Source organism: Kickxella alabastrina (assembly GCF_025024165.1).
Source record: "Kickxella alabastrina strain RSA 675 chromosome Unknown BX661scaffold_6, whole genome shotgun sequence".
Classification (NCBI taxonomy): domain Eukaryota; kingdom Fungi; phylum Kickxellomycota; class Kickxellomycetes; order Kickxellales; family Kickxellaceae; genus Kickxella; species Kickxella alabastrina.
Genome location: NW_026251477.1, coordinates 221917 through 246821, shown reverse-complemented (window position 1 = coordinate 246821; position 24905 = coordinate 221917). Strand labels below are relative to the sequence as shown.

The window sequence follows — 24905 nt, the reverse complement described above, 5'->3', positions numbered from 1 at the left end:
TTTTCGCCGGTTTTCGCGGCGCTGCACCGCTGGCGGCGGAGGCTGGCGCGCGCCGGGCGCAGCACGCGGCCGGCCGTCGAGGCGGCGCTGGCCGAGGTCGGCGCCATGCGCGCGGCAGCGGCCAGGCCGAACGTCGTGATGCTGACCAGCATCGTGCTGACCGTCGGCCTGGGCGGCGGCGCGCCATCGGCCACGCAGGCGGCGCTGTGCGAGGAGCTGATGGCGTGCGCCGACGACGCCGACGCGCACGCGGCGCTGCTGAACGTGGCCGGCCAGGCGGGCGGCCGCGACGACGTGCGCGCGCTGTGGGCGCAGATGGGCGCGGCTGCGGCGCCGCCGGTGGGGCCGCTGGTGACGCCGCGCACGCTGGCCGCGTACATCAACGCGCTGGCGGCGTGCGGCGACCACGGCGGCGCGGCGGCGGCGTTCTACGACCACACGCAGGCGGCGGCGCCAAGGCCCGCGAAAGGCCTGCCTGCGAAAGGCCTGCCTGCGAAATCCCCGCCCGCGAAGTCCCCGCCCGCGAAATCCCCGCCCGCAAGGAGGCACTCGCTCGTCCGCCCCGACGCGGCGGTCTTCGAGGCGGCCATCCGCGCGCTGGCCCGCGCCGACCGGCATCGCGCGTGCGTGCGCCTCGTGCGCGAAATGGCCGCGCTGGGCGTGGCGCCGACCGCGCTGGCCGTGCGCCACGCGCTGCTCCCGCCGGCGCGCAGCCAGCCGCGGTACACGCGCGCGTGGTCGCTGCCGCTGGCGGTGGCGCGCGACCTGTGGGACGCCGTGGCGGCGTCGCGGCGCGCCGTGTGGATGCAGCAGCGCGAGCCCGGCGCGCAGCCCGTGGTCGTCAACGACATTGCCGCGCAGCTGATCCGCGTGGCGGCCGTCGCGCGCAACGTGGCTTTTGGCGAGGACGTGCTGGCGGCGCTGCGCCGCGAGGCCGCGCACTTTGGCGCCGACGCGCTCGCGCGCCTGCCGCCGGACCTGCAGTGCGCCCCCAACGTGCGCGTGTACACGGCCGTGGTGACGCTGTACGCCAACGACGCCGACCTGCGCGGCATTGCGCGCACGTGGGCCGACATGCTGCACGCCGGCGTCGCGCCCAACCTGTTCACGTACACGAGCCTGGTCGTTGGGCTGCACAAGGTGGCCCTGCGCAAGCGGTGGCGGGCGGCGCAGGAGGCTGCCGAGCGCAGCGATGCCAGCGACGCCGACCAGCCCCGCGCCGACCAGCCGGCCACGACCACGCAGGACGACATGATGCGCACATCGAGGACTGGCTGTTCTCCGACCGCGCCCCGCCTGACGCCGCGCTGCCCGAGCTGTTTCTGTCCGACGTGGCGCCCGACGTTGATCTGCCGCTCAGCACGCTGCTGCTGCGCTACCACGCCCTCCGCATCCGTGACGCGGCCGCCAGCAGCAGCAATGAGAGCGGCACCGGCGATGGCGATGATGCCGACCAGCAGGCCTCCGCGGCCGCCGACCAGCAAGCCTCCGCAGCCGCCGACTACCAGGCCTCCGCGATCGCCGACGACAACCTGCACCGCGCCATGCGCGTGTGCCAGGCCGTTGAGCGCGCCGGGCTCGCCCCCGACCACCGCTTCCACGCCGCGCTGGCCGATCTCTTTGACGCCCACGGCGACCACTCTGGCGCTGACCTCGTGCGCTGCCGCATGGATGCAAAGCACCGCCCCGGTCAGTCATTTGGAAGCTGATCCAACCGCGCCTGATTAAATCAAGCCCTCCCCCCTCCCCCCCCACTGAAAAGGCGGCTGCATTCTCCCAGCGCCCTTCCTTCTTCCTCGCTTGCTTTTTATCTTTCGCACGAAAAACACTTGCTTGAATTTCTATTCATTTCAAATACCAACCGCGACGTCGCCGTCGTCGCTGCTGTCGCTGCCGTCAATGTCTCGCTACCCGAAAGTCGTAACGCCGCACAACCTACTGCTTTTTGCCGCCGGCATGCTGCTCACGTCCTCTGCCACGTACGCTGTGCTGGCCCCGCGGATGCAACGTACAGCCGAGCTTCAGCGCCAGCTCAACAAAATCCACTGCAACATGTACTGGAGCATGTCGCTCGTTCAGCGCAAATCACCGCTCCTTTTGCATTCCCCCGCTGTCGCCAAGCCCACACGGCCGCCCTGGCCCCAGTGCTGGTGGAACGCCCGCGTTTTTGACTTTACGCACTGGGCCGCGCAGCCCGGCTTCCTGGTCCACCACTCGGGCCAGGCTCGACAGCTAGCTGCAGACGGGCTTGCCGCTGCTTGGTGCCAGACAAAACATGCCGCTGCTATTGCTGCGAGAGACCTGGCATTGCACACGCGGCATGCCGTTCACTGGGACGCCGCCGTGAGCCTAACACAACAACTTTGGGCCGACGAAAAATCGAAATGGCAGCTCGCTCACGCGTCCGCCATCGAGGCTGTACACCCGCATTACTCCCAGCCTCGTGATTCCTTTAATCCTCGGTGATGATATTAAAGTCTTGTACATTTCATTATTTTTTATTTTCGTTTTTAAAGTATCAAACTAAAAGCTGATGAGGTTTCCTTCATCCGCACTCTCAGCCGCCTTCTCAGTCGCGCTGTCGCGCGGGTAAAACAGTAGGTGCCGGTAATAGTCGGAAACTTTGGCGTCGCGGCTGGGGCAAATGTAGTCCATCACTTTGGGCGACCCGTCCGTGTGCCTGTGCGTTTTGCTGAGCGTGTCCAGCCCCAGCTCTGTGCCCACGTCGGTCATCTGCGGAATATGCTCCGCGAACGGCGACTCGCTGTTATCGCTGTAGGTCGAGTGCCGGGCATATCTGTATCGAGCCGACACATTGCTCAGGAACCCATCATTGTCGTGCGGCGTGCCGATCGAAGAGTGGAACGCGCTCATTGTACTCGATGTCTTTGGCTCGTAGGAGCCGCCCAACTCGTCCGCTAGCTGCTGCAGCCCTAGCTCGTAGATTTGCTGCTCGTGATGAATGTCTCTTCTCTTGCGCGCACTGCGACGTATGACAACCACTAGGCTGACAATGAGGGTTATAAACGCCACTGCAGCAACAGCGATTCCGGCAATGGCGCCCTTGGACAGCTTGGCGTGAGATGGCCCAACCACACGGTCATCGCCAAGAGGAACAAGCGGCGTGTTCCCCGTGAACGCATCCGCCGAGAGTGCTGTCTTTTGCTGCAAAAATGGCAGGTAGTAGCTGATGTGCGTGTAGTACGCCAGCGTATTGTTGTTGCCACAGTAGTCCAGCGCCTGGCCATTCGGCGTAGCAAACGTCGATAGCACGCCCACGAGCTTTGCTACGCCCTTATCGTAAATGACCAGTGGCCCTCCATAGTCTCCGAGGCATGGTCCAGCTCCTGGTGTCAGCTTGTTGCGCGTGCATATTGCCCTTCCATTGCTGTTTTGGAACAAGTCCACCCCGCCGCACGAAGTGTCGTCACCAACTGTCAGGTTGGCATAGTTCAATGTGTTGCTGGTGGCAATGCCAATCTTTTGTGACGAGCCCCAACCCATGAACGAAGCGACTCGCCGCTGAAGATATCGCCGATATAGACTGGAATGCGATTCACCGTTGAAGACACAAACTTGGTCAAGTTAACTTGAAGCAATGCTATATCGTCAACACCCGATGTCGCATTGTATGTACTGTTGATAATGATTTTGAGAACACTTGTATTCGGCTGGTCAGCCTTGTTGCTTTTCCCAAAGCCCACGTTGACTGTGCTGGGATCCACTGCCTGCCCTGTGGCCGGGTCATACACGCAGTATGCCGATGTGACTATAAGTTGGTCTGTCAAGATGGCACCAGCACATGCCGTGTTGTTTGTCGCTGATGGTGTCGATACAAATACCGTGTACGGGAAATCCCCATCTTGAGCCGCACTACCACCGACCACCCGCTTGGAAAATCCCTGAGCTGTCGCTGTTTTGCCAATGGGGAATAGCATTGCCAATGCAAGCATGCAGACGCCCTGGACAAGTGTGTGCGCTAGCATCGTAATTTTGTGCAAATGGTTACCACTTGCGTATTTGATGATCTTTGAATATGGTGTGTAAGTGGTGGTAGGATAGTATCGTGGCAAGCGCAGAGAAAAATATCTGTGACCTGAGCCAACAAAAGTAAAATAAATTACGAGATGGTAGAGTAGAGAAATAAGTATTTTCAGAGCCGGTTTTTTTTGTCCTAAATGCGAAAATGAAAATGAAAAAGAGAGGTTAGCTGGCTGGTTTTTCTCCGCCTCGAAATGTCCAAAAATAAACAAGCCAAATGACAATGAAAGACAACATTTTAAAGCACACGCGTGCCCACACGCACACATACATTTATATATACAACCGTGCATACCAATGTACATTCAACGCTCAATACACTTTTGGAATGTGGAAATAGTGACCAAACAATGTGTATAAATAGGTAAACGGACAAGTGGAAATCACGCCCGCAGCTGCAGTGCGTCTCAACCTGGCTGTTCCTAACTGGCTGGCTGACTGGCTTATATAGCCACAGACAAGAGGAGGAACGTATTGTTTTGTTGAGCTTTTTTGGCTGTTATAATTTGATCAGCCGGTCCGTTGTTTCTGAAGAAAGAAAGAAAGAAAAAACAATAATATGAAATTGGTATTTCAATAAATTTCCGCCATTTTCTCATCAAATCTCGGCTTTCTGATTCGGATGCATGTTGCCGGTGTATACAGGATTCTGCTCGGCACCTTTCAAAGAAGAATCTGAACTGTCTACCAAAATAATATTGCACTGTTGTTGGTTGTTTTCAGCAAGAATACTTGCTGTAAGCACTTTATTTTATGGAGACTTGTGCATGCTGCCTGCTACGTTCGACATATCCGTCCCCAATAATCATATTTTGGTAATTAATAACCTTGCCAGTTCCAGGGTACTTTGCGGTAAAGTGCCAAAATCGCTGCTATTTGCCCATGTAAACATCAACTAGCACGCTTCAAGTGTATTTGTCTTATGCGTGCTGGACATTGGCCACTAATAGAAACATCCGAACTGTTGTTCCCATGGGTTGGGGGGAAGGATAATAATAAGCGGAAATTGTTCATGCATATGGTTGGAATGAAATGCTAACAATAGGTGTCGTCTCTAAAATTAGACAAACGAAGCACGGGGCAGAGCTGACAATGAAAAACGGGCGGATTGACAAAAAGGTGTGTAAATTAGCACAGTCGCGCAAAATGGACGGTGTCTGTTAAATGCAATTTCGACGAGTTCCTAATAAATAGGCGCTGTGGCCAAATAATGTTGCTATTAGCTTTTCGCTTTTCGCTTTTCGCTTTTTCTTTTTACATTTTCAGTTTACTACACATACTATCTTTAGTAAACTCCACACCAACACCATCTATCTCACATCCATGCGCTTCCACATTGCTACGCTTGCTATAATTGCTCAGACTGCCAGCGCCCAGTTTGAGTTTAACCCTGGCACCTATAGCAGCTCGGAGCTGTTTGATATAATTTCTGGATACTACGTCAGTTATGCGTCCATATGGGAGGGCCAGCTTACCAGCGCCCGGGCGTCTCTGCCCGGAGCGTACATGCAGCTCACATCAATTTTTAATACCGACCAGATTCCCGAGTCATTCAATCCGGCTTTTGTAAGCAAACTCGTACAGGAGCTAGTTGAGATAGGCCACACGACTGTAGTCGACGCGCAGATTGACAGCAACACATTGATTTTCACTTTGCCGCCCTCGTCTTCACAAAGCACACCTGCTGTATCACAGACTAGAACCACAGAAGCTGAATCGTCGCCCTCACCAACACAAGCCTCCGAGACAACACGCAAGTCTGTTGATAACGACGTTTTTACTCTCATTACAAAATCAACGTTGAGCTCAGAAAATAGCGAGCCAAATAAAAGTGGAAGTACTAGTTCAGCTCAGCCAACGCCAGCAGGAGCATTCTTTACACAGCAGCCGTTGCCGCACTGTCTCTCGCATGTGCTGCATATTCTTTTTAAGTGTATCATAAGCGCATTGGAGCAACAAATATTTATCATTTAAGCATGAATATAATGATCGACACAACCAGAGTACTTGTATGGCAAATATCGCTGCTATCTAAATTAATAAAACCTAATTAATGCACGAGCAATCAAGTCTAATGGCCGTTTACACGCAATTTATTTAGCATGCAAAGACAAAACGGCCAAAAGAGGCTTTATGCGCGGTTCTTTGTAAAAAAGAAAGTGGGGGCAGTTAGATACACTTTTAGAAAACATGTTTCAACGAGATATAATTGGCTCATTGCTTTCGTGGCGCAACTGGTTAGCGCGTCCGACTGTTAATCGGGAGGTTGTTAGTTCGATCCTAGCCGAGAGCGATTCCAATTACTTTTGTGATGCTTGTTTTTGCCGCTTTATTTTTTTTGCAATTTCACCCATGACACTTTTCCAATTTGGCCTGCGTTATCTGTTATTCTTTTCTTTTCAAATGTGTTGCTTCCATTTTTGTTTCTTTTGCATACCAGAATTCAGCATCCATTATGCTTGCTGTCGTGCTCAGCCACCTCGCACTTGGCGGGTGCTGCTCTTCTAGCAACAATGGGTGATCGGGTGTTTTCTCAAACCAGCACACATTAGATATTTTGGCTCAAAAAATGGCCCAGTGAAACAATAAAAATTCTGCGCATGCCTGCTCCAAATAACAGGTATTGTTTCCTCGCCAGTTGCAATGCTGTCGGGCTGTATTTCTGCTCAGTCGTGCCACCCCCAACCCGTCCTGTGCGACGTCGTGGCTATTTGTCCTGTCCTGGCAACTTTTGCTCACTGGCCAACGAAACTGCATAATTTAGCCACTGCATCCCTGGTTGGGAGGGTTGCCAGTCCTTTTCACTTGCTGGCAAACATTTGCGCAGCTGCTTTATATTATTAAATGCACGGATGTGATGTTTCCGCGCAATTATACCAAAAGCAGAAGTATGTTTGCATCTGCAATTGCATTTGCATTTGCAATCATTACGGCATCCCGTTGAGCGCAGTGCAGTGTAAACGCAAGTGCAGTGCAGCTTGTATATATCGGTTTGTTGCATGCCACAGTACCAATTTCCGCTTGATGGCGATAACTGAGCTGCGAATAGCACCAGAAATAATAAATGATAAAATGCAGAAGCACCGCAGATTATGATACACACACAGAGAGATAAAATACATACATTGAGCGAGACATAAAGCCAAGAAAAGACAAAAACTAAAGTTGATGACTAATACTGGTTTTCTACCGTGCCACCTTTCCTGCATGGGCACCATTGCAGACCTGACTCCATGCCACTATAACGAAAATTATTCTAGGGGCGGCGAGATTGGGAATTCTCCAGACCTGGGCCTAATTGCGTGCATTATGATCCAGATACTGCTTGTGCTGCGCGACTCAATATCGCATCCATTTTTCCAACTTGGTTACAACTGGGGGTGATGCGAAGCAGATATATGTTGGGCAACACGCTTGCAATGTTTGCTTTGTAGACAAAAGCAGAAGTGTTAGCAGCGTCAACAACACTTTGGACAAGAAAAAAGCAGATTGACATCAACAGCAAAACCAACAACATTGACCGGGTGACCATACAATGCACACATCGGTTTTCTGGAGCTGGCGTGTCTGGTCGCCCGTGTGTGAGCTGCACCGTATCCTAGCTTGCAATTGTGTTGACTGTATCCTGCAAACAACTGCCATTGCTGGTGTCTTCTCGACAACTTTATCGGCATCGACACCCGCTGTCAGTGCACTTTTATCCTCGCCTACGCCTCGCCCAGACTGGTTTTAATATAATAATATACATTCCATTACCACTACTATTGCTTTCCCCGCATCGGCGCTCGTGCTTGCGCTTGCCAGCGTCGTGACTGCTTGCGGTCGCGAGTGTACTTGACCCAATGCAAAAGAGATGCGCTGGATCCGGTTAATCTGGCCATGTACACACACAAAAAACATTTACACACGCATATTGTGTCAAAAATGGCACTCGCTGAGTCCGCGGGCCACACTGGCGCGACTCTCAAAAATAATAGCCATTACAAACATCCACACTCCTTCTCTGTCTATCTACCCACCCATATATCTATTAGATCCTTGTCTTTGCTTTATTGTGCTTTTAAAATTATGTTTACATTGCCTTACTGCCCTAAAGTTGTCAATAAAATAGTTATGCAGTAGCATTTATTTTCGACTGCATCATTGTTTATTTGTTTATTTACGTTAAGCATGTGATGTCGAATCAAAATCGAAACTAAAATCAAAAACATGCAAACCAAATTATTGGATAAATTGTAAATATTTACACCGATCATTTACCACTGAAGAAAAGAATGGGACTACAAACATTTAAAAATTCAAATATCCTACAAATCGACATCTTTCCTTCCCATCCTGATTGCACAGCAACTCGGCACGTGCTTAGAAACTAGTGGCAATAAATAGTCCACTATGGTTGAAGCTATTAATCGTTGCGCTGCTTCTTGCGAAGAGAAGCTTGGGCTTGGGCAAAATCTCGGGCATCGCTGTAGTAGACTTGGGTTCAGCTGACTCGAACTGTGCCTTTTTGGGCAATAAACGCAGAGACTGCTCGCCTGTAAGCATGGCATTGAGGATAGTGCAAAAGTTAAGCACCGCGGCTATATCGCGATTCCACTTCCGTCTGCCTGATATCAGTTTTTCGCTATCCTTAATCTTGGTTCCATCGGACCTGAAGGTTTGCAGGTAATTTTCTCTCGTGGACTCGATACAGCCTGGATGTCAGGTATTGTGAAGCAAGTTCCAATACAAGTCATTTGAGGTGAAATGTGATTAATGAAGACACGTAGCGAATTGCATGGTTTCCCTTGGCAGAGCGGACAGGGTTGCCAAGCAGTACCAGAAAAATCACCAGAAAGAAAAAGGGATAAAAAAGGGCATGTGTCCTTTTTATTTTGGAGGAAAATCCAAACTTCGTCTGTGAAGAATATATGATTTGTTTTGCTTATTCTCCAAACGAAAGAAAGCACATTGCACATTTTGCCTATTTTCTCTTTCTCTTTTTTGATAAACACAACATTATTTTCTATTTCTTTTTATTTTTCTAATTCCCATCTGCAATTTAAAACAACGCACTTTTACTGAAAATGTCGATTCATTCGCTGTTCCACAAGGTGGCCGAACACCTAAATCCTGTGCTGAAGAACTCAAAGTTCAAAGAGACTGGCGTGCTGACCCCCGAGGAGGTATGGATATAAACGAGTCGTGGTGTTTTGTGCACCATATTATTACTCCACACACTTACATAATACTGACATCAACGCTGGACTTTCTTATTTTCTAACTGTAGTTTGTCGCGGCAGGTGATTATCTGGTATTCAAGTGCCCGACCTGGAGCTGGTACGTTTTGAGCATATGCTTTTTGTTGCTGTTGTTTCTTCTGGCGCTGTCGCTTTGTATTTTGAGCCTTTTCTCACTAAACATTATATGCATTATATTTTTGTGCAACTTATAGGGATAAGGGATACCCCAACAAGCGCCGTGACTACCTGCCTGCTGACAAGCAGTTTTTGATCACGCGCAATGTGCCCTGCCTGCGCCGCGCTGAGCATATGGTGTTGGTCTGGACGTCGAGCTTGAGCAAGTGGGCGACGACGGATGGGTGTCCGCATACGCTGGGCACAAGGGCGTCTCTGCACAGGACGAGGATGACATCGAGGAGATTGGCGACATCGAGGATTCGGACGTCAAAGTCCCGACTGCCAGGGAAATCGAGCGCCTGACCAAGGGCGTTGAGGAGGTCGAGATCAACAACAGCGAGCAGGATCTCGACACGCCGCTCGGCCAGGCTGCCGAGGAAGACGAGGGCGATATCGAGGACATCCCCAGCGACATTGACGAGATCCCAGATATCGACGAGCTCGACGAGTTCGAGGCTCTGGAGGACAACGATCCGGCCGCCAACACTGCCAGCACGTCCAAGAAGAGCGATGCAGCAGCTGGTGATGATGAGGACAAGATCCTGCGCACGCGCACGTACGACATTAGCATCACGTACGACAAGTACTACCAGACGCCACGTGTGTGGCTGTTTGGATACGACGAGCGGGGCAAGCCACTCACCACCCGGCAGATCTTTGAGGACATTAGCGAGGATCATGCCAAGAAGACGGTGACTATTGAGACACACCCCCATCTGGCTGTGCAGCAGGCATCTATTCACCCGTGCAAGCACGCACATGTGATGAAGAAGATCATTGAGAGAGCTGTTGACAGCGGGCGGAGAGAGATTCGTGTCGACCAATATCTGGTTATCTTCCTCAAATTCATGAGCAGCGTGCTCCCAACCATTGAGTATGACAACACAATGTCTACAGACATCTAGACCAAAGCGGGCGCAAGGGCACAAGAGAAAGCGGGTTTACCATTTACTAATAAAGCTATTCAAGATATTTTGTAAACATTTTGCCCGTGTTGAGTGTCAGAGTCGCTCTGCGGGCTTTGGTGCCTTGTTGGAAGCTTGCTGCTTGGCCAACTCGACCGGCACTTTGCACTTTGTATTCGTCTGTTCGTGTTCAGTCATCAGTCTGACAATGGCAGTGCCTGCTGGGCTTGGGCGTTGAATGGGCGTATATGCTGCCACCCCTGTGACCAGAACTACATACATGCATCATGTCCTTGTTTTCTTGTTTGCTGGTGACGCGTCACGTCGGTAGCGCGCAGTCGGAGTTGAAAAGTGCGTGACTAGAGGCAACAAAAAACTAATTTGTTTTGTAAAGTGATCACCAACACTCTTTGCCTCCCCCCTCTCCTCCACCGCTCACAATCATCGATCTCATAATCGCCTGGAAAAGCACGTATAATTTTATATTTCTCGGTTTGGGGTTTTAATTCTCTTTCCCTTTCTGTTTCTACATTTCCAATATTCGCAATATCATTAATTTTTAAACCCAGCCTGTTAACAATGTCATACATACTGCCGCGACCACTCAGCTCCACGTCTGCTGCCACGGGAATGACGGCTGCTTCTGCTGTTGCTGCGGCTACTGCTGCGCTCGAGGAGCAAATGCTAGCGGGCAGAGCTGACGAGATCCATGCCGGCACCATCAGCCACAGCAGTAGCGTTTCCACACCCCCAGCCCACGGTTCCAGGCGCCCCCAGGAAGGTGCAACACACAGGAGGAGCGTGGCTAGACCACCAAAATCGACCCATGCGTCAGTAATTCGGGTAGTATCCGAGGGCTCGCCGCTACCAAAACTGCCGCCCATCCCTGCCCTGGAAAAGCCCAATTCGTTGTTTGTCAGCACTGCTGGTGGCTTGCTTTCCACAAGCCTGCATCGCTGCGCAGACTCAGTGGACAAAGAGCACGGCACAGACGTTGCGCTTGAGAATGTGGCATCCGAAAAGCTGAGAATGGCACACATGATGGATCTGGATTTGGCTACCACACAGCGTCCCCCGGCAAAATCAAGGCTGGGCCTGCCCGGTTTTAAGTTTGGATGGCGGCAAAGCAAAGCAAAGCAACAGATGCAAGGCGCAGAGTCATCAAGTGTGCCCGTTTTGGCGACGACAAAGGGCAAAACAAGGTGGACAGCTCAGGATGTCGATGCGCTCGCCGAAGCCAGCTTGCATTACTGGAATAGTGGGTCACATGTCAACTTTGAGTCGCTGGCCGGAAATCTGGGACGCGCGCCGAACGATGTCAGTGACATGCTCGAGCACACGCTGCAAGGTTACGTTCGATTTGGCAGCACACCGTGCTGGGCCGATAAGGACCACTTTTTTATAATGGGATGGGCAGCTGCCGAGTTCCCTAAAAACCAGCTACTCAATCCAGTTGTAGGCGGCGACAGTTCAGACGACCACGTGCTGAAAGCATGTCCAAGCTCAGCTCGTGCCTTTCTGCTCTCAGGTGCGTATTGTGTTTAGCTCGCGAATTGCCTGACTTTGCCATCGATGGCGGCAAAGCTGCGCACAGTGGTCATACTGTTTTGACAGACTTTCGAGAAGGAATGCGATCGCATGAATCCGCAGTGGTGGTCGACACGCAAATTGCTTCGTCCTCTCTTCTGTCTTTTTCGAGCGGCCCTCAAGCCGCAAACATCACTACCATTCACGGCAAAGGCAGTAAGAGTGCCAAATCAATACCATTTGTTATTCCAGACACAGGCTCATTACAGGGCAAATCGCTGGCAGCATCAGCGGTACCACCCGAAGAGACCGAGTTGGAGGGCACGCCTTCCACCGCCCCTCTGTTTTCTTTTGGAGCGCGGCCTGTGGTTGTGAGTGGACTAAAAAGTCAACCAACACTTAGCATATTGAACCACACAGCACGTGGCAGGCGGGCTCGAAGGAGCTCATATCACCACGGAACATCGTCTATATTTTTAGCCGAGGCGGAAACGGAGGCCATAGAAAGCCCAGGCTCAAACACATTGCTGGTGGTGCATCAAGGTGGCATGGTTGCCAGCGCTGCTGCCGATGCCGATGCCAATGTGGTTGCAGTTGCAATCGCTGCGGCTGGGCGTCCAAGAGCTAATACTGTGGCTTATAGCCAGCTCAACAGCAGAGACATATTTAAGTATGGTACTGACCACAGGACGCCACAAGATGGCGGAAACGTTGACGAGTCAAGCGCGCAAATGCAGATAGTCGCTGCGCTTGATGACCCAGAGCTCTCGCCCGCCCAATCCCATCATGCCTTAGGGATCATCACAAGCGGCAGCAATCTTGATGTGCAATTTTCCGACTTGGCGGCAGAGACCAGACTGAAAGTGCGGCGGTTTGTCGACAAGTTCATTGCAGACTTCCCGGCAGACTTTCGGCAACGCGTCGACGCACAGAATGCGGGAAAAGATGGACTTTGCGTCACAGTCGACCACTTTGAGAACTTCGAGTACAACAACGATGCATTCTACAAGGCGATCGAGACAATATATCGATTCACCGGCGGCAGCACGGTATGCACACGAAACATGTTTTTCCACGTTCAGCTTACACACGCCATCAGACTGGATTGTATACCAGAGTCCGATGCGAGCTGGTTCCGCATCAACGAGTTTGCCACCACCGTGTTCAACAAGCAGATCGAAGACGCGCGTTTTATTATTTTCCAAGCGTACACTGATATGACCGACAGCAACAGTAACGGTACTGCCACTGCCACAGGCAATAGTCCTGGGCCTGTTAGCACTGCCAGCGCGCCTATTGGCAGCCGGATAGCAGTAGTACGCGCAGACCGCTCGAGTAACTCTGTAGTCAATAGGGGGAATGTGTCTGCCTCACTTTTTGAACGCGCTTTCTATATGGACAAGCTGGCAAATAATTATGTCAAGTTTTTGGTGGACAACATGAGCGATGGGCTTTCTCAGCGCGCGCGCGATTACGGGCTCAGACCGATGCCTGTTGCCCTGCAGGTGGATGAGGCATCTATGCTAACGTTTGACGTCGAGATCCGCAACATGCTGATTGAGTTTATTTGGGAGGATATTCCGCAGTCAACGCTCGAGTCCAAAGAAATTGCCCTGCTGCGCGCACTCGAGCTGCTCAACAGCAAACTTTCAAAGCGCTTTGGGCTTACTACTGGGCTTTTACAGTCTGCATTGGATGACCAGCGCAACGAGGATGGCAATTTTGCTGACAATTGCAATATTGAAAGCATTTCGGGCCTGGATAATATTCCTGGCACGCTGAAAGCTCAGGTTCTGGGAAGGGCGTTTGCGCAGTGCTCATTCAACGAGACTAAATACTTATTTTTTGAGGCAATGCTTCACGACCATCCGTTCCGGCCTGTAACGCGCGACGAGCTAAAAGAATGGAGAACTCGCGACGGCAGTCCATTTGGAAAAGACGTTGACTATGAGCTCAACACGCGGCTGTATAAGTATCTGCAGCGCCTACAGTTTCGCCCTACAGCCAATCAATGGCTGCAGGCCAGCGCTGCTGCCACGCTATCTATGCTTTACCGTACTCTGGGTGCCGCACTACATAAAGATATTCTCGCACATATCGACATCTCTGCGTACGAGTCTCGATTTAGGGACATCGTGATTAATGAAAGTTTGGGCCCTGCAAGTAACGGTCCAACTTTGGGCTTGTCCCAAAGTGAAAGTACCAGCAGGTCACGGTTGTCAGCATTTGGCCGCCCGCCAAAATGGGTGTCGTTGCTGGCTGAATCCAGTTCTGACAGAGGGCATACAAACACAGCGCGACCGCAATATTTATTGCCAAGTGATGGCATTCAGGACGAAACCACACATCTTTCTGTAACATCTCGAGCCTCTTCGCCGCTTGGATCAGAACCACTTTCAAGCAATGCTGCGAGTATTGCCTCAAGAGGCGGTGGCAGCAGCGGCAGCGGCAGCAACAGCATCAGTGTTACCAAGGACAGTGGCGTCAGCCAAAGCAGTAGGCCAATTTCTCCTGGATCCCCAAAACTGCCTCGAATGCCACGTCGCATTTGTCGACCTCACCGCAGCCTATTTCAAACAGAGAGCCATTCCATTACCACGATCAACATGGGTCTGCCATGGCCTCGCAGAGCGCGTTATTGCCCTGCGCTGTTCCAGGGCCTATGCCTTTTTACGGATACCACACACCACATTTTGCTCACTTATATGCGCCATATGCTCAGCAAATTGATCCTGCGCAGCAGCTGTCGGTTGCATATGGTGCAGCGCTGGTATCTAAAACTAATGGTGCCTTCTGTTATCCAGAAATTGTAGCGGCCCAGGGCCCATCTCCTGACATGCTCGCAGCAGATGGGGCAGCTCACGGGGGCACACGCAGCGGCGATGGCGCAAGTATGAGCATGGTTTTGCAAAAGTTCAAGGAAATGGAGGATTTGATTAGGCAATTGCAGGTTCAGAGTGGTCAATAGATTACATATATCCGGATTTTTATAATACATTTCACGTATTTATATTTTAAAATCAAGTTTTTGTTCTGTCTATGGCCTCAAATATTATAATTTGACAAATAATACACAGTTGGTTACTGTGTTGCAATCGCATTATGCTTTTGTACTACTGCGCTAATATTCTGTCCCTTTTAAGAATCGGTAGTTTACTTCTTTTTATTTGTTTGCAAGTTCAAAATGCGTTGTACTCAAGCGTAATATGAGGGATATACTAGTGCAGAATCATAGAAATATGGTGGACCAGTACTAACGACTTCTGTCAATCCCAAATTTTCTCTTCAATTTTCCTGGGTTTTCCGTCCACACATACATCATTTTTTGTTTTGTTTAGATAATCCATCCTTTTTCGTACACAATATCATTTTATCAGCCCACCCCAGCCCCGACAGACATACTCACACCTAATGTCTTATATTCCATGGCAAGGGCCAAAGCTGAAGCAGGCTCAGCAGCAGCCAGCCACGAGGCTGGTAACCGAACCAGCGATGTACGACTCCCCGCATAGACATGGTGGACGCATTAATAACAGCCGGCGCAGCAGCAGCATTGTCAGACTGGCCACCGCTGATACAACTTACGGCTGATTGAGATTCTCGACCCCTTGTCAATAGCCCGTCCACCTGCAGAAAAAAAAAGCGTGGTTTGCTTTCTCCCAGCGCGGGTCAAGGGCACGCGCTGCAGCTGAATACACCGGCAACGAAAGATGGCTGGGTAGGCTCAAAGGCGGGTTTGCGCATACCACTGACAAAGGTGCCCACGCAAACTCTGTTGGAAGAAATCCTGCGCCAACACAAAGGCCGTGGGATGCCACTGAGACTGTATCTTTGGCTCGGACCAGTCATGCGTTTTGGAAGAGCGGTCGGCATGTTGACTTTGGCCTCATGTCCAGCAACTTTAGCAGGCCTGTCAAGGACGTCAAGACTATGCTTCGGCTGATGCTCCAGGAATACACTCTCTGCGCTCAAAAATCACACTGGGCAGTCGACCAGGAGCTGCTGGTAAGGAAGTGGGCCGCTATTGAGTTTCCCAAGTGCCAAGTGCTCAATCCGAGCAGAGACCATCGCTGGAGACCAACCAGTTTTGCATCCGTCGAAAAGTGTCTTTCTTTGATCAAGTGTCGGGAACCTAACAATTCACCAAGAGCTTTATCCAAAGTCACGCTTGCACAGATCCAAGATGTTGTTGATGGCGAGCTCGTGCGTTCCCTTGCTTGCAACCAGCCTGTTATTGGCCTCGAGGTTTACGCGCCGGCTGTGGCTGTGGCTCCCGAACAGCATCCTGCCAGTACTTTAGATGCGCAGTGTTTGCAATACTCAACCCATCATCAGCCTACAGGCGCAGACCAGGCCAATGCTTGGGCGTTTGCCCCCGACAGCAATGTGCCAGTGCATTCAGATAAGCAATTTGACGCAGCCTGCGGCCTACCAGTCACTATTGATGCCAGTGTTAATTCAAGTACCTATGCCAATGCCAGCGCCAATGTCGACTCTGATATAAATTTAAATGCCGGTTCCGAGCCAGCTGCCAACAGCATTCCTTTGCGGCACAATAGTATTGGTATGATGAGAAGAACGCCCCGAAGCAAAAAACAGCGCAAGCGCCAAAAGCTACCAGCAATTGTCGCCGAATTTCAAGAACCAATTGACATGGATGCAAGAGAGGCGGCCGATATTACGGCAGGCCTCACAATGCCGCACACCAGTCACCATGACAATAAATTGCAGCTTGGCAGCACAGTTGGTGATGCTGATACTACCTCAAAGCACCTGGCAGACGCTCACAATATTAGCAGGCCCGATGAAGATATCGAGATGCAGTTTTTTAATGTCGCAATTATACAGCGCAAGTTTGTCAGAGGGTTTGTCGAGGATTATATTGGGAGGTTTTTTGAAGCGTTCTACTTTCGGGTCGCCATTCCAGACATGTACAGCAGACATCTTTACAGGCCGCTGAGCGAGTACAGCCATGCCAGCAGCAGCATAATCGACCTCGATCTCTTGGCTTCAATTGAAAAGGAGATGCTGAAACTCAATTTAACTGATGCTGCCAGCAGCTCTGGCCAAGCACTGGATCTAAACTGCAGCAACCACCACTTCCACCTAAGTTTGATCAGGGCAATTGGCGAGCGCTTTTCCCATGACAAAGTCGCTGACTGGCCTGGCATCGACGCCTACGCGACTGCCATTTTTAATCGGGTCATAGAGGACACACATTTCCTTTTCTTTGAAGAGTACAAAGGGCAAGTAACTGGCTGCAGCTCTGCCTCAGATACTGGGTATATTCGGTGCATCAAAACCAATGCTGTGGCCGCGCGCATAGATTCGTTCAAGCAAGAATACTATTTTTGTCTGGTGTCAAGCCTGCTCACATCAAGGTACGTGCAAACAGCAGGGCGCCAGAACTTTCTTGCCCGTGCCCGACTTGCCGGATATCATCCCGTGCCCACAGCCGTTGCTTTTGGTAGCGACCTGAGCGAGGAGAAATTCGAGCGCGAGCTGGATATTTCGTGGTCAGATGTTGCAATTCGCAGCGAGCTGCACAGTTTGATAACAAATGCAATTCCGTGTGCCACCAGCAGGTCCATTATGATAGCCGTGCAGCAGTCCATAGAGGTATACAACAGGGCAATAATCGAATGCGTAGATGGGTTGTGCAAGGAACTGAGCGTTGCTCTTGGAGCCATGGACGTAGCCGTTATCAAAAGCGCTGACAAGGGGATACTTGCGGCCATCAAAAAGTCGCGGGGCGCAATGTCTGTCGACATGGCTTGTGTACTAGGGCGCTGGCTGGGTGAGCAGTGGTTTGATCGTTTGCAAAGGGGACTCGTCCGGGCGCTGATGGCTGACCACCAATTCATGCCAGTCCCTCTGGCTGATGTCCGCCGGTGGATCTGCGAAGACCGTTCGCCGAATGGGAAAGGTGTGGATTTCGTCCTCAACACCAGGCTCTACAATTACCTCAAGCACATGCGCGTGCTGATGAACGAGGCCAAATGGCTCTATGCGAGTGCAGCGGCAACATTGCGGGTCATAGAGCTGGCAAAGTTACATCTACAGAATAAGCTACTTCTAGACCACATTAGCGTTGACCGCTATGCAAGTGCATTCGGGACTTTTATTCGCGCATCTGGATCGCAGCAGGCCTTGGCTTGCATATTGCCTAATGCTACACTTGGCGTTGCTTCTCCCGAAAATACAACGCTAGGCTCTGGGTTGCACGTCAGAGATCAATGCCCGACGCACCAATCTCAGACAATTGGTCTGGAGCAGGATCCCGAAATGTCGCGGATGCCCTTTAAACATGTCTCCAGTGCGCTACACTTAAACACGTCTCTCCTCAGCCTCGTGCCAGACCGATATGCCTTCCAATACCACAGATGTCAGCGGGTGCTCACAGTGCAATGTTTCTCACCAACACACTTCTGAGGTCCGGCTGGGGAGCCTAGAAATGGAGGTGACCAGCATTTACCGAGAAATGCGCGACGTGGCTGGCATGCGCCACGATATAAACAAAATTCTAAGCGTGCTTCGAATCAGGAGCTCGGGGAACATTTGAAAGCCCAGGTGCCGCCATTTGAGAGTAAGCGGTAGATGGCCGTGTTTATTTTTTGTTTATTTTATTTTGCTTATTTTTAAATTACAGTCGGAAAGCGCCACAACACATCTCTCTGCATGCTGATAGACACTACATATGCTAAACCTTGAAGTCTGTGAAGCCAATGTCATGGTCTACGCAGGTGGTCACCATTATTGGCGCGCCGTTGCCCTGGGGCTTGACAAAGGCTACCGAGCTGACGGCGGATTTGTGGGGGCGGTATATCTGGCTGGCTTCCCGAGAACACCTCACATAGCGAGTGTCCCAAATGGCCACAATGTCGCCTCCCGAATCTTCGAGTTGAGAGCGGCGGAATGGGCAAAATACCAGTCCGCCATCCGGGTGCCACGCAGGGCGGGTGTACCGCGAATATGTTCCTGCGTCGCTCTTACCTAGCACCAGCACCGGCGGCATCTTGGCTAGACACTGACGGACATCTAAAACCTGTATCTGCTCGCCGCTGGTGCCGCAGCTGACCATCATCAAGTTCCTGTTGGTAGGGCAGATGGATATGCAGCCAACAGAGCTGTTCAGGCGCGTCTCATGCTCATACACGAGGTTTCCGCTGGAGGCGTCGTTGATGCAGATGCGGCCAGTCTCGGAGCCAGATATGACGTAGGCCCGCGTGCTCTCATAACACAGGGCTGACACGCGCGACTTCAAGTTACTTTTCATTCTCAGCGACCCTAGGGTCCTTGCAGCGTGACCGTCAGTTACTTCAAGCGACCGCAAAAAGACGCTCTTGTCGTTGGAGCCACCGCTGAGCATAAATGCGCGGCTGTGGTGGCCCGTGTCAGCGCCAGGCAACCCCTGGACAACGGACACTGGGCTATCGTGCGGCGAGTCGTCGCACCAGCGTTGCACAGAACGAATGTTGAGCGAGCCCTGGCGTGGTTGCCGCGCCAGAGCCAAGAGTGAGATCTTGCCCGCCGGGAAGTCAGTGATCGCTGGCTTGCGCATTCCACTGACCAGTGCCAAAAGCGACGGCGACAGCTGCGCCATGTGCTCGACAAAATCCATCTCAAGCTGGTCCTCGCCAATCCTTTTCTCCAACATGCGAGTTTGCGGGTTCCAGAACATCACCGATCTATCCATGCCATACGCAACAACCATCTGCTGGGGCAAGCCCTTAAACGAGCACGGGAATGCCTCCCTGGGCTTCAGCTTGAACGCCGGATGCAAGGTTGTTGCGAATTGGTACGGGCGAATGGCGCTCTCGCGCGACATAATCCCCGAAACAGTGTCTTCGCCCGCAATGCAAGTATCCCTGCTTCGAAGGCACCGCAGAGACCCGGCGTCGGCGTCGGCCTCAGGCGCGTCAGAGCGCCTGCGGGGCCGATCGGCACATGCGTTTAGTGGACTACGTGCGCCAAGCGCAGTTGTGTGCGCCCGCCTTGCCAAATGCGGTACCATTTTGTCGTGCTGCACAACCTCCTCAACAATGTCTTCGTCATCCTCATCATCCTCATCGTCGTTGTCGTCTCCAAAATAACTGTTTGGGCCGGCCTGCGGCTCATAAGCCACGATTCTGCGTGGTGGCATCTTTTGGGCGGGGCCTGCGGCCACTGCGTCGCTGGGGCTTATTGAACGACTGTCTGCTCCCCCATGTCGATCATAGTGATAGTCGCTACGCGCAGGCTCTGCAGAGACCGCTGCTGCGCCTCGGGGCGATCGACGTCAAGCTGGGTTCCAAACAGCTGGAACATCGCCTTTGCCGCGTGGTGCATCTCATCAGCCGCTCTCTCTGCGAGCCTGGTGTACTTTCTGTGCAGCTTGCGGTTGTGCTCGTACACGTCCCAGAGCACCCGCATCTGCGCATCGCTGCCCTGTCTGTGTATTGCGCTGGCCAGCATGCCTTCAATAACGCCCTTGATTTCGTCAGACTCTCCTTCGCTGGACACGCTATCCTCCTCTGCCGCGCCCGCCCTCAATGGTCGTGCTTCTTTTGACCGCGGTTGGTAGCTCGCAATAGCACCCATGTCGCGGGTTTCTCTGCTAGATTCACAGGCTATGCCAACAGGAACGGCTAATTTCAGAGCCTTGTGTTCTGTTGCAGGAAATTCGCTGCGTGTCAGCGCAGGCGTGTGCTTGGGCGAAGTAATTTGCCTTGTGCACACGCGTTTGCTGCGAGGCTCAAAGTCACCGCCCCAGCCATCGCCTGCGGGAACTGCCCTGCACAAAGTACTAGAGTGTGCAGGTGTCAATGTGGGCAAAGCCATTATCGGCTCAGTCTTGTCATGTGTAGACCAGCTGGTTGCTGCGGTAACTGAGGATAATATGATGGGCGCACCTTTGGCCACAAACATGCTGCTCGCCGAGCCCTGGTTGCTATCGCTGCCAAATGCATTGCGCGACGCTTCTTTCTTGACTGCTACATTGTTCTCACTGTCGTTGCTGTTGTCGCTGTTGCTGTTGCTGTCGTTGTCGAGGGCATTAACGTTGCTGCTGTTCGCGCTTCGAAAGAGTCCGAATCGCGCTATCTTTCCCATTTTGTCGAATTTGCGCAATGCAAATGTGAAGTTGCAGATGAGAGCAGGAGAAAACAAATGAATAAAAGCGATGATAAATTTTTATAAAAATAAAAAAGTGAATAGAAATGGTCTTCTGACTTTCTACTTATTTGATCATGCCTGTCTGACTGCCTGGCGAGAGTGTAAACTTTTTTATACATTTTTTGAAAAGGAAAAGTTGCAAATGAAATCAACACTGAAGAAAAGGATGAAATAACAAATATCTAAAAAAATTCAAATATCCTACAAATCGACATCTTTCCTTCCCATCCTGATTGCACAGCAACTCGGCACGTGCTTAGAAACTAGTGGCAATAATAGTCGACTATGGTTGAAGCTATTAATCGTTGTGCTGCTTCTTGCGAAGAGAAGTTGGGCTTGGGCAAAATCTCGGGCATCGCTGTAGTAGACTTGGGTTCAGCCGACTCGAACTGTGCCTTTTTGGGCAATAAACGCGGAGACTGCTCGCCTGTAAGCATGGCATTGAGGATAGTGCAAAAGTTAAGCACCGCGGCTATATCGCGATTCCACTTCCTTCTGTCTGATATCACTTTTTCGCTATCCTTAATTTGTGATAGCAAATACTGGAAAGCAGCAGCAGCACAGAAAGAAATATTTACTTGGTTAAAGAGTAACCTGCTGCTAAAAATGCTTATGAATATTTCACGTGTTCTAGCTTATTTCTACATTTGGTTAAAGGTGTTAACATTGTTAATTTTAACGAAATGTAAAGGTAAGCGCGTAAATACAATCTCAAAGGTTACTCTGCAGATTGGGGATTTGTTACAGTGGAGTGTTCGCAGCATACAAATTAAGAGAAAAAGAAAACGCACACTGCTGTGCATGCTGGTTTGGGAATACTCACACAGCAGTGCTTGGCTTGCTTGCCTTGCCTTCGCAAAAAAGCACATTAGCCGCGACCAATGAAGCGGATGCGGTACCACAGGCTTCCCAGGAAACGGAACGCCGAAAGGCCAGCGACAGACCAGAAGATAAACGTCAGATAGTAGTTGTGTGAGCCTGTTAGATCGTTTGTCGTGGTGATATCGCGGAACCAGTCCGCGAAATGATCATGACCAGAATGATGTTGGTGCACATCCACGCAAGCACAAGCGACGTGCGGAAGATCTTGTTTTGGTCCTCGCGCTTTGTCTTGATATCGCGCTTCTCGGGAGCCTTTACCTCTGGCTTGCTCAGGTTTTCAATCCAGTTCTGATAGTCGACATCAATGTCAGCATCGTCATTCGCGAGGCTGAGGTAAACGACGTCCTTGCCGTCCTTCTTCTCGACCTTGGCGTGACCCAGATCTGTGGCCAGGCCGGTGTCGCCCTTGGTTCCCCACGACACATCGTGCGTGTTACAGAAGGCATACACCATCAAAATGTTAATGGACGAGGGCAGCCACAGCGTGTACTGTATGAACGACGTGAACATGTGCCAGGGCTCAAAGTACAGGAAAGATGAAAGGAAGTAGACGCCGTAGGTCGCAGCCATCGAGATGACAATATCGCGGAACTTTGCCTGGTCCAGCAACGTCTCTAATCCATTGTCATAGTCGGTATGCACCGCCGTGTAGACCACACCGTACATAGCGACGTAGGTAATCAGAATCATGATGATGGTGAACAGCGCCACTGAGAGGCGGTAGATTGCCTTTGTGCCTTGCGGACGGTTGCCGAGCGATAGTACAAACTGCATGATCAATGCGATAATGTACAGCTCGCGGAATACCTCCATGACGTAGTAGCCGCCGCCATGGAACGGGTCAGCGTTGATGCTGATCGGCACCTGACCCTCAATTGGGTGTCTACGCGAGTCGTGGATGGTCTTGATGTTCTGCTCAAGGAAGAAGTAGGCCAGGTAGAAGTTGGCAATGGCGAACCATGAGAAAACCATGTTGATCGTCTGGTAAAGGAACTCGATCGTCAGCATCACACGCCGATACAGGCTGTGCGCCGTACCGAACATGCGCCACCAGTGTACGATTGCGTAAAAGGCCGCGAAGAACGAGCCGTTCAGCCAGCGGCGGCGCTGCGAGATCAGCTCGCTGAGAGTGTCGGGCACGTCGGTGATGGCCTTGGCCTTCTTGACGTAACGCAGTACGTAGTTGCAGTTGCGCTTGGCAACCAGCTCAAAGCACAGAATGCGATCCTCGGCCAAGTACATGTTGGCCTCGAAGATGCCGCTGTCCGAGTCGCCGCTGTGCATCAGCTCGCCCTTGAAGTAGGCTGACAGCGGCCCGACGCCCGGAGAAGTGTCCTGCAGCGCGGCGTAGCGGTACGCGGAGAAGGCACCTGGGAGCACAGAGATATAGCCGAAGATCGACTCGAGCGGTTTGTCCAGGATGTTCGAGATTTTGTACTCAAAGTTCTGGGCGGCCACCAGAGGGTTGGTAAACACGAACTTGCAGCCCTTGCCGAGGTCGGCGGCAATTTCTCCGCAGGCGCCGGCTACGCGCTCATCATGGTCAAAGCTCTTCCACAGGTGGTAGATCGACGTGCTCGTGGGTTTGGTCCCGACGTCGATGAGCACGCAAACCTTAGGGTTGAGAATGGTCGAGAAGGCGTTGAAGAACCAGCGGTGTGAGTTGATCTTCTTTGCGTTCTTCTCCTTCAGGCAGAAAAGCACCTGCACAGGGGGCATTTTCTGCTCCGACCCGAGGTACTGCATGTTGGCGTCCAGGCACACCTGCGCCGTGTACTCGAACAGGTGCGCCGTGACATCCTTGTCCTTCACAGTGTTCTTCATCACGTCGGGCTGGAACGCACCGATGGCGCCCAGCACTGAAAGCACGCGCGGGTGGATCTTGGCGCGCCCGTCCGACACGATACACACAACGACCTTCTCCCAAGCATTGGGGCCCCAGGTGCGGCTGTTGGTGCGCGAGCACAGGTGCGCAATGTTCTTCATCACGGCTGAAAACGTGCGGTTGAACAGAATGTCGTCCTCGTTGTACATTGTCAGCACGATGAAGAGCTCGGTCTCGCGGCCCATCAGTGCCGGCCGCAGGTTGTAGCTCTCTCTCTTAAACTTGTTGGGGTCGCATGTGACGGCAGTGTAACGCATGTGCGTGAACTCCTTAGCGTCCTTGAACTTACACTTCTTCAGCAGCGCTTTGGGGACGGGGCGGTCAATGACAAGGTTTCCGGCAGTGAGCTCGATCCTCTTGAGGTCGCGGCGGCGCTGCGATTGGAAGCGCTTAAAGTTGCGAGCCCCCGGCGGCGGCGCGTTCTGCGCGTCGTACAGGCTGGCGATATGCGGATCGACCTCGGGCATAATCCGGGGATCGAGCTTAGCGGAGGGCGTGTTGGCTGCCTCTCTCGTGATGCTGCTGCGCCCGTCGTCGGTCATAGCCGGGGTTGACGTGACAGATCGCGCCTCATTCAGCACAAACGAGTGGGCAAGAGGCCCCCCCACAGGCTGCATACCGGGCATTGGTAGGGGCTTGTAGGGCTGCTGCTGCTGGTTCGGATAAGCCGGGTCGCCATAGGCAGGGTCTCCGTAGCCCGGGTTGGGGTAGTCAGCGGGGTATTGCCCTGGTTGTTGGCCATACTGGTCACCTACATCAAGCAATGGTTTAAGGGCACGAGCACGGGAATTAGTGACCGGCGTCTACCTGGCTCAAAATATAAATTACAAAGCAAAACCAACACTTATTGTGCTGTGATGTGTTGTGCACACTTACCGTGCTGAAAGTAGCCGACGCCAGCGTCGGAAGAGTAGTGGGAAGACGGGTCTTCCGCATTCGGGTATCCAGAGTACATGTCATACTGGTACGGGTTGTTATGGATTGGCGCCGGGGCTGTGGTCTCGAGGATGTCCAGGTCGCTGCGGTTGATGTTGCCCGGCTGCTGGGGCGCAAAGTGCGCCTGCGGCTGTCCGGGAGCCGGCTGGCCGGGACTGGCGTACGAATCAGTCATGT

General features: G+C 52.2%; 8 protein-coding genes and 1 non-coding gene across 9 annotated transcripts; 6 read left to right on the top strand and 3 right to left on the bottom strand.

Annotated features, from left to right (window-relative positions):
* Nucleotides 1-737: 737 nt before the first annotated feature.
* On the top strand, nucleotides 738-1867 carry BX661DRAFT_179510 (uncharacterized protein; the record flags this gene model as incomplete). Its single annotated transcript, XM_051535208.1, is given in 2 exon segments — nucleotides 738-1744; nucleotides 1756-1867. A coding segment is annotated over 1 exon segment (905 nt), but the record flags the coding sequence as incomplete, so codon positions are not given.
* Nucleotides 1820-2483, top strand: BX661DRAFT_179509 (uncharacterized protein). The gene has a single exon (XM_051535207.1). The coding sequence runs from the start codon at nucleotides 1900-1902 to the stop codon at nucleotides 2464-2466; it is 567 nt and encodes a 188-aa protein (XP_051393005.1). The 5' UTR covers nucleotides 1820-1899; the 3' UTR covers nucleotides 2467-2483.
* BX661DRAFT_179508 (trypsin-like cysteine/serine peptidase domain-containing protein) lies at nucleotides 2484-4259 on the bottom strand. The gene is made up of 2 exons (XM_051535206.1): nucleotides 3501-4259; nucleotides 2484-3480 (listed from the first exon to the last, which is right to left on the bottom strand). The coding sequence occupies exons 1-2, from the start codon at nucleotides 3984-3986 to the stop codon at nucleotides 2524-2526; spliced, it is 1443 nt and encodes a 480-aa protein (XP_051393004.1). The 5' UTR covers nucleotides 3987-4259; the 3' UTR covers nucleotides 2484-2523.
* A 955-nt stretch (nucleotides 4260-5214) lies between these two features.
* On the top strand, nucleotides 5215-6104 carry BX661DRAFT_179507 (uncharacterized protein). Its single transcript, XM_051535205.1, is given in 2 exon segments — nucleotides 5215-5884; nucleotides 5896-6104. The coding sequence occupies 2 exon segments, from the start codon at nucleotides 5365-5367 to the stop codon at nucleotides 5970-5972; spliced, it is 597 nt and encodes a 198-aa protein (XP_051393003.1). The 5' UTR covers nucleotides 5215-5364; the 3' UTR covers nucleotides 5973-6104.
* A 156-nt stretch (nucleotides 6105-6260) lies between these two features.
* On the top strand, nucleotides 6261-6334 carry BX661DRAFT_t54. Its single transcript has one exon. It is a non-coding gene; the product is annotated as a tRNA-Asn (tRNA).
* Nucleotides 6335-8993: 2659 nt separating this feature from the next.
* On the top strand, nucleotides 8994-10345 carry BX661DRAFT_204210 (autophagocytosis associated protein; the record flags this gene model as incomplete). Its single annotated transcript, XM_051538551.1, is given in 4 exon segments — nucleotides 8994-9206; nucleotides 9311-9360; nucleotides 9476-9581; nucleotides 9596-10345. 4 exon segments carry the CDS (start codon nucleotides 9108-9110, stop codon nucleotides 10343-10345), a joined length of 1005 nt encoding a protein of 334 aa, XP_051393002.1. The 5' UTR covers nucleotides 8994-9107.
* Nucleotides 10346-10924: 579 nt separating this feature from the next.
* BX661DRAFT_197134 (uncharacterized protein) lies at nucleotides 10925-18469 on the top strand (the record flags this gene model as incomplete). The annotated part of the gene is made up of 10 exons (XM_051538109.1): nucleotides 10925-11873; nucleotides 11996-12088; nucleotides 12131-12243; nucleotides 12370-13988; nucleotides 14298-14355; nucleotides 14595-14822; nucleotides 15314-15427; nucleotides 15536-18181; nucleotides 18231-18362; nucleotides 18416-18469. The coding sequence occupies 10 exons, from the start codon at nucleotides 10925-10927 to the stop codon at nucleotides 18467-18469; spliced, it is 6006 nt and encodes a 2001-aa protein (XP_051393001.1).
* Nucleotides 18470-18471: 2 nt separating this feature from the next.
* BX661DRAFT_179500 (WD40-repeat-containing domain protein) lies at nucleotides 18472-21166 on the bottom strand. The gene is given in 4 exon segments (XM_051535204.1): nucleotides 18472-18644; nucleotides 18657-18850; nucleotides 18866-20100; nucleotides 20124-21166. The coding sequence occupies 4 exon segments, from the start codon at nucleotides 20960-20962 to the stop codon at nucleotides 18573-18575; spliced, it is 2340 nt and encodes a 779-aa protein (XP_051393000.1). The 5' UTR covers nucleotides 20963-21166; the 3' UTR covers nucleotides 18472-18572.
* An 840-nt stretch (nucleotides 21167-22006) lies between these two features.
* Nucleotides 22007-24903, bottom strand: BX661DRAFT_169769 (chitin synthase-domain-containing protein; the record flags this gene model as incomplete). The annotated part of the gene is made up of 2 exons (XM_051533555.1): nucleotides 22007-24543; nucleotides 24669-24903. 2 exons carry the CDS (start codon nucleotides 24901-24903, stop codon nucleotides 22007-22009), a joined length of 2772 nt encoding a protein of 923 aa, XP_051392999.1.
* Nucleotides 24904-24905: the final 2 nt, after the last annotated feature.